Genomic DNA, 17,815 nt, shown 5'->3' on the forward strand with positions numbered 1-17,815 from the left:
CCCTTTATCTAAATTCTAGTTTCTTAAACTGTGAATTTTGAACTTATATCAATGTGGGTGTTGTGAGATTATGATTTATTATCAATAAATGTTTGATTTGTATAATCTATTTTATATACTTATATACCTGGGGTCACATAACATTTTCTTACATGAAAAGGAGTCGCAAGTGAAAAAAGTTTAAAAAACATTGATCTAAATCATACTTCTTCAATTACTGCTGTCTTAACCTCCAATAGAATACCTTATGTACAGGAGCCACTTAATAAATGATTGGTTGTATTTTTTTTGGCTCATATTAATGCTTTTGCATTATTTTGTAAGTTTCTGGTGATAAGGGAATTAATTCAGAAACTTAATGAATTTAATGGGCAGAAAATAGTCCAAGGTTTAAAAAAATGTCCTTAAGTAATCCTCATATTGATTCACTAGTTCTATTTTTGAAAATGTGTTTCTAAGTACTAAGATAACTTTTGTTACCTTTAATTTTAGGTAAATGGTTCTACCAATGTTTATTTGTAAAAAAAAAAAAAAAAAAAAAACAGGTATCACCAATATCCATATCTTGTAGGATCAGTTGGTAGAACTTTTTCCCAGTTAAAAGAAGGGAATGGAACAAGACTTAGATTTCCCACTGCATCTGGGGTCATTACCAGGGTCTTGACTTAGGTCTTGCCCCCAGCTCAGATGACCCTGGAGAAGAGAGTGAGTTTGATGACTTTGCACAGTCTAGCCTCACTTAAATGCAATTCAAGACTTCACTCCCCTGATGATTTTGGCCCCCCTTTGAGAGCCAAGGACAAAGAACCACAAACAGTCTTGGGAAGGTAATGGGACTAGGAAGAAAGGAAGAGTGAAAGTAGTATGAGTTGACACTACTCATAGTAGGAATAGGTTGGAGTGAAAATGCAAAGTCTAAGTGTACAATCCAATACTTTAAGGGAAGTCATAAAGATGAGAAAGAGTACTAACTTTAGAAAAGATTGATTGATTAGAGTGAGAAGTCAGTAAGAATAAATAGCAGGCAAACTGCTTGATAGGGTAATATAATGAACAGCTTAGCATGAAAATATATTATTATTGTATAATAAACAATTTAGGAGGATAATATAAAATAATTTAGGATAGTATATTGATATGGTGATATAATAATCAATTTAGGATAATAATATAGTAATAATAATTTAGGTAGTGTAATATTATTGATATAGTAATATAATAAACAATTTAGGACAATAAAGTTGGAAGAGACCTTTTTTCGTCTCTGGTCCAATTGTATGAAACTTAGATGGATCCCTGAGGGGATATTGACTTAGAAAATCACAAGTTAATAGTATTTAGGTTGTATTGTATTTTTTTTTTTTTTTTTTGGTGTTTAAGGAATTTTTGTTTTTTAAATACTTCCCAATTACATTTTAATCTAGTCCCCTTAAGTTTGACACTTTTAATCCTAGTCCAATATCTCATTTAACTGAAGTCTTGAGAGGTCAAGTTTATACAAGTTGTAGTGGCAGAATAGAATTCAAACCCAGGGCCACTCACTTCAACGCCAATGTTCTTTTCAATGCAAATATGAAGGGAAGATTAAGCAGCAGAGTATAGGAAGACATGGTACAGATTTGATCGAGTTTGCTAGTTAACTATTTTATCACATGTAAATAGAGCAACTTTTATAAAAACTTTATTCTGATGATATATTCTTATGGAGGTTAACTAAAGTTAGTTTAAAAAAATGTTTTATTGATGCCTTTTATCATAATATCACATTTTACACCCCTTCCCTCCAGATTGGTCCATAGAGAAAAACAAAACAGTTGATGGCCAGGGCATGTCTGATGGAGTATAAAGTATTCTCCTCATGATCTTTGGTTCTTAAAAGTTATGTATCAGCAGTGCTGATTGAACCTCTTTGTCAGATCATAATGAGTATGGATCCAGTGAGAAACTTTTATCTTTTGTCTAAAAACTAGCCTAGTAAAGTTTAGAGAGGTTCAAATTCAAGTTAAACAAATATTTTTTGGCCTTACTGCTTTCAACAGGTGTCTACTAAGTGATAGAAAAATTGTGCTCAATGTTAGCAGAAGTTGTATCTATAGTGATGAAACCATGGATCCTTGAAGTATGAAATTTGGAAGGCTATTATTTTCATTGGTTATGATTATGTTACAGTTAAAGTAATTTCATATGAAGATTGTAAGAAATATTTCTATATTTCTGCATATGTTTCTATATAAGAAATAATCTAAAATGAAGAATGCAGAACTAAAAGAACTATGCATATACACTTATGGCTGTTTTAAAATTAAATTAAAGAATTTCAAATTATCAAACATTTTTTCCCATCAAAAAATGAAAAAAAAAAGCCTTTTGTAATAAATATGCAGCATCAAATACCCTCATTGTCTCTGAACAGCATGTATGTCTCATTTTGCATATTTGATGCCTCTTCTCTCTCTCAGATGGTAGAAGGCATTTTTCATCATTGGTCTTCTGAAGCCATGGGTAGTCATTGTTCTTTTTTTTTTTTCCCCTTAATAGTATTTTATTATTTCAGTTACATGTAAAGACAGTTTTAAACATTCATTTAATTTTTTTAAAAATTTATTTTATGGACCTAAACAAGCATTTCCATAATATAGTACAATTTTAAAAAAGATAATTGCACACAAAACTGCAAATCTATTATGTACAACTTGCTATTCCTTTTAAGGATGTAATAAAATTTGTCATATAAATGCCTTTTCCCTCCTTTTCCCACATTGTCCCCTGCCCTAGAGATAGCTACCATTAGATGCAAATAAGTGTATGTATATTCTATATATACACACATATATTTATACATAAATACATATACATGTATATGTATGCGTGTGCACATATACACACATATATATGTAAAATCATTTTATATATTCTACTATTCTTCATTTCTTTTTCTGCAAGTAGTGTCTTCCCTTCCTTAACACTTTAAAATTTTTATATATTTAGCTTTTTGCTTAATTGTATTTTATTTTTTCTAATTACATGTAAAGATAGTTTTCAACATTGATTTTTGTTAAGATATTGAATTCTAGTTTTTTTCTCCTTCCCTTCCCCTACCCAGGGTATCAAACAATCTAATACAGATTGATTATACATGTACAATCATTTTAAACATACTTCCATATTAGTCATGTTGTGAAAGAAAAATCAGAACAAAAGGGAAAAACTGTGGAAAACCAAAAAATCAAAAAAAGGTGAAAATTGTGTTCTTCAGTCTGATTCAATTTCATAGTTCTTTCTCTGGATGTGGATGGTATTTTCCACCCCAAGTCTATTGGAATTGTTTTAGATCACTATATTGCTGAGAAGAACTAAGTCCATCATAATTGATTATCATGTAATCTTGTTCTTAACAATTATTATTTTTTAAAATTTGAGTTCCAAATTTTATCCTTCCCTTCCTTTCCTTTCTTTTCCCTAAGATAGGAAGCAATTTGCTGTAGATTACATATATACAGTTATGTAAAACATCTTTCCATATTAGTCATATTATAAAAGAAATAGGTGGTCATTTTTCTAATAATAATAATGACTATATTAATAATGGTACATGTATTCCGAGGGAAATGGATGAATATGTAAGGAGCATAGAGTGACTAATGGTTGTTGGTTATGATTATTTTTTAATTTTTACTTATTTATTTTCAATATACATTGCTTTATGAAACATGTTAGGAGAGAAAAATAAGAACAAAAGGGAAAAACCATGGAAGAGGAAAAAAAAAACAGAAAAAAGAAGTGAACATAGCATGTATTGATTTACAGTCAATCTCCATAGTTCTTTTTCTGGATTTTTTTAATTTTAAGTATTACATATTAGTTTGGGTTTATATATTAACATTGAAAAATAAAATTAGAAAACCTTTTATTTGGGAAGTTTTATATAATTTCCTTTTTAAAAAATTCTTTATGAAATCACAATTAAATATTTTTTCTTTGAGGTGATTGATATGCCTGAACATCATCCTGGTGAAATGGGAGGTACAATGAGGCTGGGGAAAAGAACAACAATTTTCAAAACAGAAGACTCTATTTTGAGTAAGTTATTCTAAGTTCCTTTATAATCTCAAAAGATGATTGCTCCTACTACTGATTATATTGTTATACATTTACTAAAATCCCCTTTCTGGACTTCTGGCTCCTCTTTTCTCCATTTAACTCATATTTGGTTATTTGTCAAGCTGGAGCTCAAGGCTCATTTTTTTTTCTAGGAAGCTTCCTCCCAGTTCCCTCGAATCTCACTTGCTTGTGCTTTCTCTGAATTCCTGTAGGTTTTATGCCACTCTGAGTTATAGATTATAGATCCAGAGTTGGGAAGGACCTTAGAGACCAATCATATACAATTTCCTTATTTTATATATGAGTAAAATGAGACTCAGCATGGTTAACTGATTTGTCCAAGGTTATTGAGGCAATAAACATCAATAGAGTCAGGATTTGAAGCCAGATTTTTTGATTCCAAAGGCATATTTCTTTCCACTGCTTATCATTCTTATTTTTCCAGCCATATCATAAATTCTTTGAACTAAATGAGTGTTTCCCAACCTGTAGATTCCGAAGTTAATATATAAATCCGTAACCATACGAAACTTATTTAATAGACAATAAGAATGTCTCTTGCTTTTTTTTTTTTTTTTTTTTTTTTGGGTGTGTGTGTGTGTGTGTGTGTGTGTGTGGTGTGTGTGTGTGTGTACCTGAGAAACAGCATGGCATAGTGAATAGATGGCTACTCTTAAAAGTCAGAAAAATCTGGATTCACACCTTTCTTTTAAGATATACTTACAACATGACTGTGAACAACTCACTTAACCTTTTAGTGTCTCAGACAGCTCACTCTCCCCTTTTTAAACTTTTTATTTTTTTATTTTTAATAGTATTTTATTTTTCCAAATATGTGCAAAAATAGTTTTCAATATTCACCTTTATCTTTGCAAAACCTTGTGTTCCAGACTTTTCTCCTTCTTTCCCTTCCTTTCCTCCCTCCCTTCCATCCCTCCCAAGGCAGCAAGTAATCTGATATTCTCTCCCTTTTTTAAAATACATTTTTATTGATATATTTTTTAACATTATCATAGTTATTTCCATTTCATATAACAATTTTTTTTTAAATTTGGAATTTAAGAAATTTAAGAATTTTGGATCCTTTTTAGCAAAATGTAGTTTCCTTCCTTATCTCTTTTAATTAGATTTATTTTTGTTTTTGTTTTATCTGAGATCATGATCGCTACCTTTGCATTTTAGCTTCAGTTGAGAAATATAATCTGCTTCAACCTTTTACTTTTATTTTGTGTATATCTCTTTGCTGCAAATGTGTTTCTTGTTAAAAAAAAAAAAAGTCAAACCAAAACAATATACTATAGGATTCTGGCTTCTAATTTACTCTTATCATCTGCTTCTGTTTTATGGAAGAGTTCATCCCATTCCCATTCATTGTTATGGTTATTAACTATTTCTCTCTATCTTCTTTTCCCCATTTTTCTTTTACTTTTTATTCTTTTCCTCCCCTCCATGGTTTTGCTTCTGACCATTGCCTCCCTCAATCTCCTTTCACTTCTGTCAGGCCCCCTTCTCATCCCTCTTGTCTCTTATGTCTCCATAGAGAGATTCCTTTACCCAACTGAGTGTATTATATTATTCCTTCTTTGAGCCAAAGCCAATGCAATGCTCACCCCATTCTTCTTTCTCTCCACTGGAATAGATCTTTTGTACCTCTTGATGTGAAAAATCTCCCTCTTCCTTCCCTCTTCTAATGCAATCCTCTTTCTCATGCTATAAATTTCTTTATATAATCCCATCAGTCAACTTGTACCTGCATCCTCTGTCTATTAATAGTGTTTTTTTGGTTGTTGTTACTTATTTATTGTGAGACAATTGGGGTTAAGGAACTTGTCCTGGGTCACACTGCTAGGAAGTGTTAAGTAAGGCTGGATTAGAACTTGGGACCTCAACTCCAGGTCCAGTGCACTTATCTACTATGCCTTCTAGCCTGAATGGTTTTTTAAGAATGGAAAAAAAGGGGAAAAAATCAGCATATATGATCAACACATAGAAAAAAAGTCTCAAAATATGTTAATATTTTATGATAATATGATAACAATAACCTTCCATCTCTACAAAGGAAAAAAGTGGAAGTCAGAAAACTTTCTTATGACGAAGTTGTAGATGAATGCCATTCTGAGTTTTTGAAGAGGTGGGGATGTAAGTTTCAACTTAAGTCATGGTTGTCCTAGAGCACAAGATTATTATTATTATTATTATTATTTTTGCTGGGGCAGTTGGGATTAAGTGACTTGCCCAGGGTAATACAGCTAGGAAGTGTTAAGTGTCTGAGGCCAGATTTGAACTCAGGTCATCCTGACTTCAGGGCTGGTGCATGCTCTATGCACTATGCCACCTAGCTGCAAGCACAAGATTAATTATTAAGAAAATAGAGAGTACTTTAAGTGAGGTCAAGTGAAAGTTAAAAAACTTTCACAGAATATAGCTAGCAGTTTGGTTAGAATTTAATTCCTCATAACAATGAGAAGAACCTAAATTTTATTTATATGTGACTAAATTGACACCTGATTTCTAGGAAACAGAAAATTAGGCCTTTAGGCTTTAGATAATCAAGCAGACAGTGTTTAAACTAATAAGTTTAAATATCGATAAATGTCAAATACTGATAAATGTCATTAGCTCAGGTTAAGTAAATATGTTTACAGCTGGCCAAGACTCAAGTAAATATGGACCTGCACATATTGTACTTATGCAGGTCACTGAGACACGGAAATAATGAAAATAAAATACAAAAAAAGAATTCACACATTCCTTTAAGTTCTTCACATTATCTCTCCATTCCACACAGCTGTTATGTTCTTGACTTCTTGGTCCATGAAACAATCCACCTCCCACTAGAGCCATTATTATAAATTTAATTTAAATGTAATTATTGAAAAATGGTATATGAAAGTTGTCTAGGATCTTTTCTTAGTCTTCTAAGAAGTAGTTCTTGGGGAGATATGCTATCTGACTTCTGCTGGGGAAAATATAATGCTTTCAGGACCTTGAAAGAAGAGCATAGCAGTAACCATTTCACCAGATATGAAATGTATACCTATCATAGTGGGATAGGAAATATTCCCTTTAGAAATTTATGATTTAATTGAGGGAACTAAGACTGACAGACTTGAAGAAATTAGAGAATAACTATAGTATACTATTTAGCTTTTTATCACTCTACCTTCTTGGGATAGTTTACCTCCCTCCCTGGACAGTTATGAGGGAAACCTTTGTAACTATCAATGGCAATGGGAATTGTTGCTATTGTCATTATTTGTATTATTTAGTGTAGGGCATGGATACTAATAGAAATAATAAAGGAAAATTTCACAACAAAGCTAGGAGTTGAAGGTTATATGGGATTTTGACTGAGCAGATAAGAATATTTTTCACTAAAATCTATTTTCTGAGATGTAGAGGATAGATCAGCAGTGGAATGTGGGCTTTGGCAAGCTTAAGTCTGGGCTTAGCAGTAAATTGAATGTCTGTTTTTCCAAAGGTCAGCTTTACTGAATTCAGAGATGTTTGTCATGGTTGGCTAGTGATGTGTTGACTTATTTTGGCTCTATCAGCCCTATAGCAGGTAGGTGGTCCAGTGGATAGGGCACTGGGCTTGGAAGCATCTTAATAAGTTCAAATATTGCCTCAAATACTTACTGTGTGACTGGGGAAGTTGCTTAACCCTGTTTGTCTAGTTTCCTCATCTGTAAAAATGAACTAGAGAAGGAAATGGCAAATCACTCCTGTATCTTTGTGAAGAAAACCCCAAAATGGGCTCATGAAGAATTGAACACAACTGATGAAGATCAACAACAATAATTACAGCTCACAGGCCAAAAAGACAACCTGTTAAGTCATAGAGTATTTTGTGTTGTGGAGGGACTTTAATTGACTAAGTCAGTCAACAAACATTTTATTAAGTGCCTATTCTTTGCCAGGAATAGTTCTTGTGCTCAAAAAGTTTACCCTTTTTGTTTAGTCATTCATTTATTTGTTCATTCATTTTTCAACATGAAATTTAAAATCTAAATCTAAAATCTAAAATTTCTCCTTCCAGTTCCTCCCTCTCCCATGGAGAAGGCAAGCAATTTGCTCCCCAGTGTCTAAATAATTTTCTGTATACAGTGAAAATACTTTAGGCAGATGGGTGTAATTTAATCTATATGGTTCAGTATTTTTTGAGCTATCAGTCATACTTTTTTTTGGAAGCACTAAACACTTTTAAGACATAGGGGTATGCATATGATTCTCTTGATTACTTTTTCATTTATATCTCTGAAGAGTGCCTCAGCTCCTAGAGTTTAGCATATATTATTGTCCTTTATTAAGTAGAGTAAATTTCTCATCAGGAAATGCTTCAGGATTCTAAGAATATTTATTCTTTGCTAGAGAATAATAACTTACATTTATATCGTGCTAAAGTGTTTAATGTAAATTATCCAGTTTGAGAATTAGAATAAATAGCTTACCTTTACAAGATATTTGTGTGGGGTTTTGCAAATTGCTTCCTTAAGAAAATTTTGAATGGTGGGTAATTATAACCAAGGCTCATAGATTAACTCTGCTATAAGTCATAGGACTCAGAACCACTAGGGACATTAGTAGTCATCTCATTTCATCAGATGTCATTTTGAGTTAGTTTTCATCTGTGTCTGACCCTTTGTGACCCCATTTGGGCTTTTCTTGGCAAAGATATTGGAGTGGTTTGCCATTTCCTTCTCCAGCTCATTGTACAGATGAGGAAACTGAGGCAGGATTAAGGCTTTGCTGAGGATCACATAGCCAGTAAGAGTCTGAGGCCAGTTTTGAATTCAGAAAGAGGAGTTGTCCTTACTCTAAGCCCAATACTCTGTTCACTGGACCACCCGGCTATACCTAGTAGTGTCAGAAAGGATCAGTTTAAGAGCTGAAAATGACCCAATAAGTCATTGAATCCATGCTTAGATGGTGTGAGGAGGTCTTTTCATTTATAATTCTGTTAATACCACAAATTGAGACCTATAGAGGTTGCAACTACTATGTAATGGAGTTAGGAATTAAATCTAGGCCTTTTGGTTGCCAGCTGTAGTGTTATTTTACTTTACCTTGTAATGCCGGAGAAACTGAGGCAAGATAGAGATTAGAGAGCTTTTAATATTTTATTTGAAAGGGAGAGATTTACTGGGCCAAATGGATCCATGGTTTGGTCCCAGGACTGAATGAGTCCCAGGACTCCAAGAATGCAGCAAACAATGTGAATTCTCAATGACATGTATATGCACGAGGCTCCAAGCTACCAGGGGTAGACCGAGGCAAAGGCAGAGCTTGAGTGCTGAGAGCGGGAATTAACAATCCATTTCTGACAGGGGACTAACAATCCGGTTCTGACAGGGTCGGGGAGGCATTCTGATAAGTAGGGAAGGGCTAGGGTCATGATGTCTAAGATAGAAAATCTTTCTCCTTATCTGGATCATCATGATTGGGAGGGAGGGGTGGTATTGCAAAACAATTAGGAATGGAAGCAGAACAATTCAGGGAAACTCAGGCAGGATAATTTAGGGAAATTAAGTCAGGACAATTAGGGAAACTGAGTCAGGACAATAAAAGAACTGTGGCACAATAACCTTCGAATAGACCTGGTTCTAGAAATGATGTTGTGCCACAGTTCTCTTTCATTATCCTGACTCAGTTTTCCTAAATTATCCCCGAATTGTTTTGCCTCAGTTGTTCTGCTCAATCCTGCAAAACCATCCCTCCCTCTTAATCATCAGAATATTTGATAAGGATAAAAGATCTTATATTTTAAAATATCAGAATGCCTTTCCCCATCCCATTCTATCAGAATATCAGGTACCATCTTATCAAGATGCCTCTCCGGTGCCTCCCCCCATTATGTCATCTCTGGTGCCTTCCCTCCATCTTGTCAGAGTCCCGTTCCCCCTCTTATGTAATACTGGAAAAACTGAGGCAAGATAGAGATTAAAGAGGATTTACTGTGACCAAATGGATCCATGGTTTGGTCCCAGGGCTGAATGAGACTATTGTCTCCATGAATCTGATAAGCAAACAATGTGAGTTCTCAATGACATATATAAACATGGTTCAGACTCAGGGGGTAGACTGAGGCAGGGGTGGAGTCAGGGTGCTGAGAGTGGGAACAGGATGCTGACAGGATGAGGAGATGGGAGGGAGGTACCCCAGAGATGGGGAGAGGCATTCTGATATTCTAAAATATAAGATCTTTTATCCTTATCAAATATTCTGATGATTAAGAGGGAGGGGTGGTTTTGCAGGATTTAGAAGAACAATTATAAACTGAGTCAGGATAATTAGGGAAACTGAGGACAATAAAGAGAACTGTGGTATAACATTCCACACTCTCTCTTCTGAATGATCATTGAATAACCTTCCTCTAGAAGGTCTTAGCACCATAATTTTGACCAATCCTATTTCAAGCAAATAAGCCAAAAAAAAAAAAACCAAGAAAAATGCTAGGACTTATGGCGAGGACAAGTCTCTCCTTGATAACCCCAGAGTTATTAGCATAAAAAAACAGCATTCTTCATTTAGGGAGACACACATACCTCCTTGTTCAGGTCCTCTGCAATTGGGGAGCATCTCAACCAGAGAATCCATTGATTTGGACAGTTCAATGTGAGTTAGGTCTGTGGTCATTTGTGCATTTAACTCAGCTTCTGCTTATATAGGAAGTAGCAGTACTCAAGACGGTCCTGCTGCCCATCCTAAGAGGGGCGCCCCAAGTCTGTCAGGGACTCCAAGGGAGGAAAAAGTGGGGCCTGGAGTGGCTCCACCTGTCCCCTCTCAATAGAACAGGAGTTGTTACTAGGAAACAGATTTCTGAGCAGATTATGCAGTTAGATCAAGGTAGGCAATCCCAAACTATTAGAAGCCTGATCCTTTGAGAATGCTGAAATATTAATTAAGTAACTGGAGTGGAGAAACAGATCAGAGAGATTGTTAGTCCGAAGATAGGTGTTTGATTTCTGATTGTTTCTAAAAAATAATCCCAAAAACTGAGTCTGCCAGGGCAATGCTAGCAGAATAAGGGATTTCAAAGTTAAAACATAACCAGCAAATCATAGTCCAGTAAATTTTAAGCAAGTAGTAAAAACGAAGAGGACTGTTGAAATACTTTCCAACTTAATCTGAACTAATGAGATAGAGAGTGGGGCAGAAGTGCCTAAGAAAAATACGTCAGTTTCCTGATTTCCTAACCAGTTTCTTCCTCCCTTTTTTTCTCACAGAAAGGAATTATCAAATAACCATTCCACATATAAATCCCAAGAGTGAATCAAAATTCCTATACACAACAGACTAGTACAGTAAATTTCCTAAAAATCCCTCAAACATAACAGCAAGAGTTACACAGTTTTACCAAATCTTAAACACAGTAATGCAGTTAAAATTTTAACAATAATTCAACCACTTTCCCACTCCCCTATATCAGTCCAAATTATATCATGAACAGTGGTCTCTAAAAAACTGCTTCATGCTGAGGATGGTCCAAGATTCTCAATCCAGGGAGGGGATAGGCATTGCCTTGCTACCTGCTACCAAAGCTTCAGATGGGCTGATCCATGTCTCAGAAGCAAATCAATACCTGTAAGTTGACCAAAATCTACAACAAAAATACAAATCTAACAAATGAAGGTTAGAATAGACTGTTATATTTGTTAGAATGGCAGTTAGGCTTTTGTCCTTTTATTAGTTAAAAACCTTTAAAAAACTTGAATATCCAGACACAATATGGATTGTAACATTGATCCTGACTATTGGATCAGTAACATTAATAGATGATCAGACTAAATACTTATTTGCCCAAGTATTTAGGATATAATGATTACATATTATTGTTCTGTAAGAAATGACCAGCAGGATGAATACAGAGAGGATTGGCGAGACTTACATGAACTGATGCTAAGTGAAATGAGCAGAATCAGGAGATCATTATATACCTCAACAATGATACTGTATGAGGATGTATTCTGATGAAAGTGGATCTCTTCGATAAAGAGAGCTAATTCAGTTTCAGTTGATCAAGGATGGACAGAAACAACTATACCCAAAGAAAGAACACTGGGAAATGAATGTAAATTGTTTGCATTTTTGTTTTTCTTCCTGGGTTATTTTTACCTTCTGAATCCAATTCTTCCTGTGCAACAAGAGAACTGTTCAGTTCTGCACACATATATTGTATCTAGGATATACTGTAACCTATTTAACATGTAAAGGACTGCTTGCCATCTGGGGGAGGGGGTGGAGGGAGGGAGGGGAAAAATCGGAACAGAAGTGAGTGCAAGGGATAATGCTGTAAAAAATTACCCTGGCATGGGTTCTGTCAATAAAAAGTTATTAAAAAAATAAAAAAGGATATAATGATTACATATAACCAGGTTGGAAACAACAAGGTATATTGTATAACCAGATTGGAAATAGCAAGGTATGACATAATTGAATTGCACTAACAATTTCTATTGACCATTGCTCTGATTATAGAAATTAGTTACAGGAGAAAAAATGCAGGGACACAACCATAACATAAGCAGTTAAAACTTAGCTTTCAGCAAAACCGGATAAAATAGCTTTAATTCATTTTTACTCCAATTAAATATTGTCCCACTAACTGTCAGAGGGTGGAGCTTTAAAACTCCCAAATAGTATTAAGTATAAGCCCAAGGAATTTTACTTCCAATAACAAATCCCATTAGTTGAAGTTTCAGATAAATCCTAAACAGATATTTACCATAACCTTATACTTATAACAGTAAGAATTTGTCTCAGTAAGTTCACTTCTTTTATGGCTAAGTAGACAGTTTCACAAGTGAACATTATACATACAAATCATTTTGCTTTTAAAAATACCCAATACATAGATAAATACAAAATTACATATTGTCCATAATAGAAACATTTTCAAAAGGACAAAAAATATTATTTTCAGAAGCTCTTTAAATGATGGGCATAACCTCAGGATTCAATCAATTAAACTTATACAAAATACCCAATTCTACATAAAAGAATCTGAAAGATTCTTTAAAAATATCATTTAAACTTTTAGAAATAGCCCTACCAAATTAATTTAAGCAATCACTCAATTAACTTAAAATCGGGCCTGTCTCTTGAAATCTTTTGCCAAAGCCAAGCCTTTTAAGAAAGAGGCTGGAATACATTTAGGTGGTGGGAGAAGGGGGAGGGGGATTCCACATGGCCACCCTTCCCCCGACTCTACCTCCAAAGAGATGGGGCGGTAAGGTGAGCTAAACTAGTCTAAGTAGATGCTCCATAGCTGAAGTAGCAGAGAGCAGTGGGGGTGAGTTTCAAATAATGAATTTCCCTCTGGCCCCACATGGCCATTGTTCCCAATGAACTTTTCTTAAGCTCCAACTTTGGCCAGAGTTGAAGCCTTTAGAAAAGTCAGACCCTTCTTTCCCTAATTAGAGGCACGTGAGCCCTTTCAGGCAAGTTAACAGAATTTCTTTAACAAGCTATTGAACTTTTAAGATCTTATACTTAAAGATTTCTAAATCTAGCCTGCATAGGCAACAGTAAAATTATTTCCCACAATTTTAAAACTGCCCCAAAGAATACTCAGAACAAAAATGGTATGCAAAGGCAAAAGTAAAATTATTTTCCATAAATTTAGAATCATCCTAAGATTCCTAATCAGTCAGATAAGGTTTCATTGTCCTTTATTCTAGCAGGCTCTGAAAACCTGTTTCAAGGAAAAAACATCTGCCTTTTTGTTCCTTTTACTCACAAATTAGTACAACAGGTTAAAAAAGTTTAAAATCACAAGCAAATTTTATACTAAGTACAGTTGCAACATTGAAATAACCAATTCCCAAATTTCTTAATTTAGCAGAGCTTTGAACCAACAGGACAGACAAACAAGTCACATAGAACACACGGACATAGACTGTGCAGTCAGACATTTAGCACACAGACCAGGGACTATCTGGAAACTTTAGAATAGCCCTGAGGGAAGTTGTCAGCTTAAGAGTCTTCCCACCCAGAAATCCAAACGGAGTTTTTTTAGCCAGATGGTGTATTTAAAAGACACTCAGATTTATACTCTGGAATGCTCTGATTCCACCCCTGCCTTGGTCTACCCCCTGTATCTGAGCCACGTGTATATATGTCATTAAGAACTCACATTGTTTGCTGGATTCTTGGAGATGATAGTCTCATTCAGCCCTAGGACCAAACCATGGATCCATTTGGTCCCAGTAAATTTCTCCCTTTCAAATAAAATGTTAAAAATTCTTTAATCTCTATCTTCCCTCAGTTTCTCTGGCATTACATTGAGGCACAGAAAAGTGTCATTATGTCACTTTCTATCTGGTATCATATTCTCTACTAAGAAGAGTAGAGGGATTATATATATTTTTTCCTATAACCAGATCTAGAAATAGAAGGCATCCTAGAGGCCAGCTATTTAGTCCAACTCTCTTATTTTACAGATGAAGAAACTGTTATAAGACCAAATTAAATTAAAATAAATGACTTTCTTAAGGAGACACAGGTAGTAGATATCTTTGGTGAATTTGAACTCGTCTGTCTTTGCTTTTTTCATAATCAATAGTTTTTGTTGCCCTCCTCTCTCCTTCCCTCCCCCCCATCCATATCATACTGGCTCCTATATATTCTTCTTTTTGTTCAGGGAAACTCTATGGGGATGTTGATTGTGTAGAAGAACGACACAGACATCGGTATGAGGTAAGGCATCATTAATCCTGTTAACCAGGTGGCTGGAGTCACACAAACCAGGCTGGAGACAGAAGAGTCAGGGCACAAACAGAAATTTATTTAATTTTGGAGTGGAAAAAGGTGTTTGCAACTCTAAACCCCTCTCTTAAGAAGAAGGACATAACATGGTGGGCCAAAGGCAGGTCTTTTGTATTGTAAGTGGGCTGGATTATGTCATAATCATTTTTAGGTCTTGAGTTACTCTTTTCACAGGGCTTGTGGGCACAGTATTGTCTCAAGTTGTGAGATTTGTGCTCACCTTGTGGGGCATAGAACCAGAATTATGTGATGGGAACAGAAATGCAATACCTGTAAGTGGCAGGGAACAGTGATTGTGAATTATGTGATGGATGGCCCTGGGAAATAGGGGAGCTAAATGCCCCTGACACTTGGTGTAGGTTCAAGCAATGTACTTTGCCAGAGGGGAATAACATCCTGAGTGCAGAGGATTATTGCAATGACATGCCCAGGATACATTTGGTTTGCTCGGGGATATAGGGTGTTTCCAAAATATTTTGACAGTGCTGATTGGTTTGATCCAGCAATCTCACTACTATATCCCAAAGATATCATAAAAGAAGGAAAAGGACCCATATGTTAAAAATATTTATAGCACTCCTTTTTTTCTTTTCTTTCTTTTTTTGGCTGAGGCACTTAGGGTTAAGTGATTTGTCCTGGGTCACAGAGCCAGAAAGTGTTAAATGTCTGAACCCGATTTGAACTCAGGTCCTCCTAACTTCAGGGCTAGTGCTCTATTCACTACACCAACTAGCTGCCCCTTATAGCACCCCTTTTTGTGGTGGCAAGAAACTGGAAACTGAATAAGTTATGATAGATGAATATAATAGAATACTATTATTCCTAGAATAAGACACTCTTGTCTCCCATCTTGATACATTTTCTCTGACTGTTCCCTTGCCTTCCACAATACTACTCTTGGACTTCTCGGGCTTATTTCAAGTCTCAATTAAATCCTACCTTCTATAGAAAATCTTACTTGATTCCTCTTATAATACCTTCCCCTGGTAGATTATTTCCAATTTATTCTGTTTCTAGCTTATGATATATAGCAGTTTACATATTGTTTCATCCATTAGATTATGATCTTTAGGCTATCTTTTGCCTTTTTTGTATTCCTAATGCTTAGAACAGTACTTGGCACATAGCCTGTACTTAATAAATGTTTCTTTTCTTTTCTTTATTTTTTAAATGTGTTTACTTATTTAAAACTTAAATGCAAAAGAATGAACAAGATAGAAAAAAAGAAAAAATTGTCATGTGCCTAAATAGTTCTTTTAAAAATATTTATTATTATTATCTACATGCAATATATCTTTTTTTCCCCCATCTCAGTCTCTTTTATTGTGAGTTGGACAATTTTTTTTTCAATTAAAGCTTTTTATTTTCAAAACATGCATGGATAATTTTTCACCATTGACCCTTGCAAAATCTTGTGTCCAAATTTACCCCTCTTCCTTCCACCCCTTCTCTAGATGGCAAATAATCCAATATATGTTAAACATGTTAAAAATACAACATATCTTTTAAAAACATTATTACTAGCATTTATATGCAATATTTACAATATAATACATTGTAAATTAATGCATGTGTATTTAATAACATAATTAATATAATTGATGATGATAATGAAAAAATAGACCATCTGCTTTTACCTCAGAATTGAAAGTAAAATTCTCTTCCTCCTACTCTTTACCAGAAATAAATTTTAGAAGAGTGTTCATGCGTTTTGTAAATATGTACATAGCTTCTTGACATTAGTATATGAACATTTCTGAGTTCAATATACTTGCACCTTTACTTCTAGATAAGCACTGTGATTCAGTTTTCCATACTTACTCCTCTGTCTTGATGAGTTCATGTAAATTTAGAGCCAGAAAGGAACATAGGGGTCATTTATTCAAGATCCTCTTGTTTTAAAGATGGAAAACAAGAGAGTGGTAAAGGTGATTTGTCCAAAATCACATAAGTAATTGAGAAAACCAGAATTTTAACAGAGGTCAATAAATCCAGGTATTTTTCTATTATAACATGATGACTTTAAACAGGGTTTCTTTTTTTTTTCTTTTTTTTGGGGGGGGGAAGGGGAGGAAGCAGGATAGCAGAAGGGAATCTGATTATGCTCATAATTATGCTATTTAATAATAAGAGTGTAGGGTGTGAGATTTCAGGAGTCATTTGAAAGAGATAAGTCATTATTTGGCTCTGGATATTATGATCTACTCAAGTCATTGGAGTTCTTCCCCCCCCCCCCCCCATTCAGGTTAACCCAGAATTGATCCAGCAATTTGAAGAGAAAGGTTTAAAGTTTGTAGGTCGAGATGTTGAAGGAGAAAGAATGGAGATCATCGAATTGGCAAGTAAGTAGGCTATATAAATATCCAAATCTTTGTCTCTCTGTTTCTGTCTGTCTCTCCCCATCTCTCTCTTTGTTCTTCCATTTCTCCATCTCTCAATCCCTTTCTCTCCCTCTCCCTCCCTTCTTTGTCTCTCTGTTTCTTCCCCCTACCCTCAATCTCATAAAACTTTTACTGTGGCTTTATGTTTTTATATCATGTTCTCTAATTTTACCTCCTTTAGGGATAGTTAGGTGGCACAGTGGATGGAGCACTGGCCTTGCAGTCAGGAGGATTCAAATTCAAATTTGACCTCAGACATTTGACCCTACCTGTATGACCCTGGGAGAGTCACTCTCCAAAAAAAAAATAATTTAAACCTTTCATTCCCAGCCCTGCCCTAGGCTTTTTCTCATATCAAGGAAAAGAACTTCAGCAAAGCCAGTTTTCTCTCTCTTCCTCTCCAGAGTGTCTTTCCTTCCTAGTTCCTCAAGACAGAGATGATTCATTGTAGTCTCTCTGATTTCCATTCATTTTTAGTATTATATCATTTACATTATTGTTTTTAGTGTATAATCTTTTGGTCCTGCTTTCTTTACTTTGTATCATTTTATACAATTCTTTTCATG

General features: G+C 34.8%; 1 protein-coding gene across 7 annotated transcripts in view; it reads left to right on the top strand.

Moving 5' to 3' along the window:
- Nucleotides 1-17,815, top strand: part of CTPS2 (CTP synthase 2) — a 148,406-nt gene that overhangs the window by 88,356 nt on the left and 42,235 nt on the right. For 5 of the 7 annotated variants that reach the window (XM_051984446.1, XM_051984443.1, XM_051984447.1 and 2 more), the window contains exons 14-16: nt 3,984-4,080; nt 14,744-14,799; nt 17,114-17,210. In XM_051984446.1, coding sequence (XP_051840406.1) covers nt 3,984-4,080; nt 14,744-14,799; nt 17,114-17,210 — 250 coding nt within the window. The remainder of the gene's footprint in view (nt 1-3,983; nt 4,081-14,743; nt 14,800-17,113; nt 17,211-17,815) is intronic. The other 2 variants (XM_051984449.1, XM_051984448.1) reach the window with 2 other exon arrangements.

The sequence above is a fragment of the Antechinus flavipes genome, chromosome 3 (assembly GCF_016432865.1).
Source record: "Antechinus flavipes isolate AdamAnt ecotype Samford, QLD, Australia chromosome 3, AdamAnt_v2, whole genome shotgun sequence".
Lineage (NCBI taxonomy): Eukaryota > Metazoa > Chordata > Mammalia > Dasyuromorphia > Dasyuridae > Antechinus > Antechinus flavipes.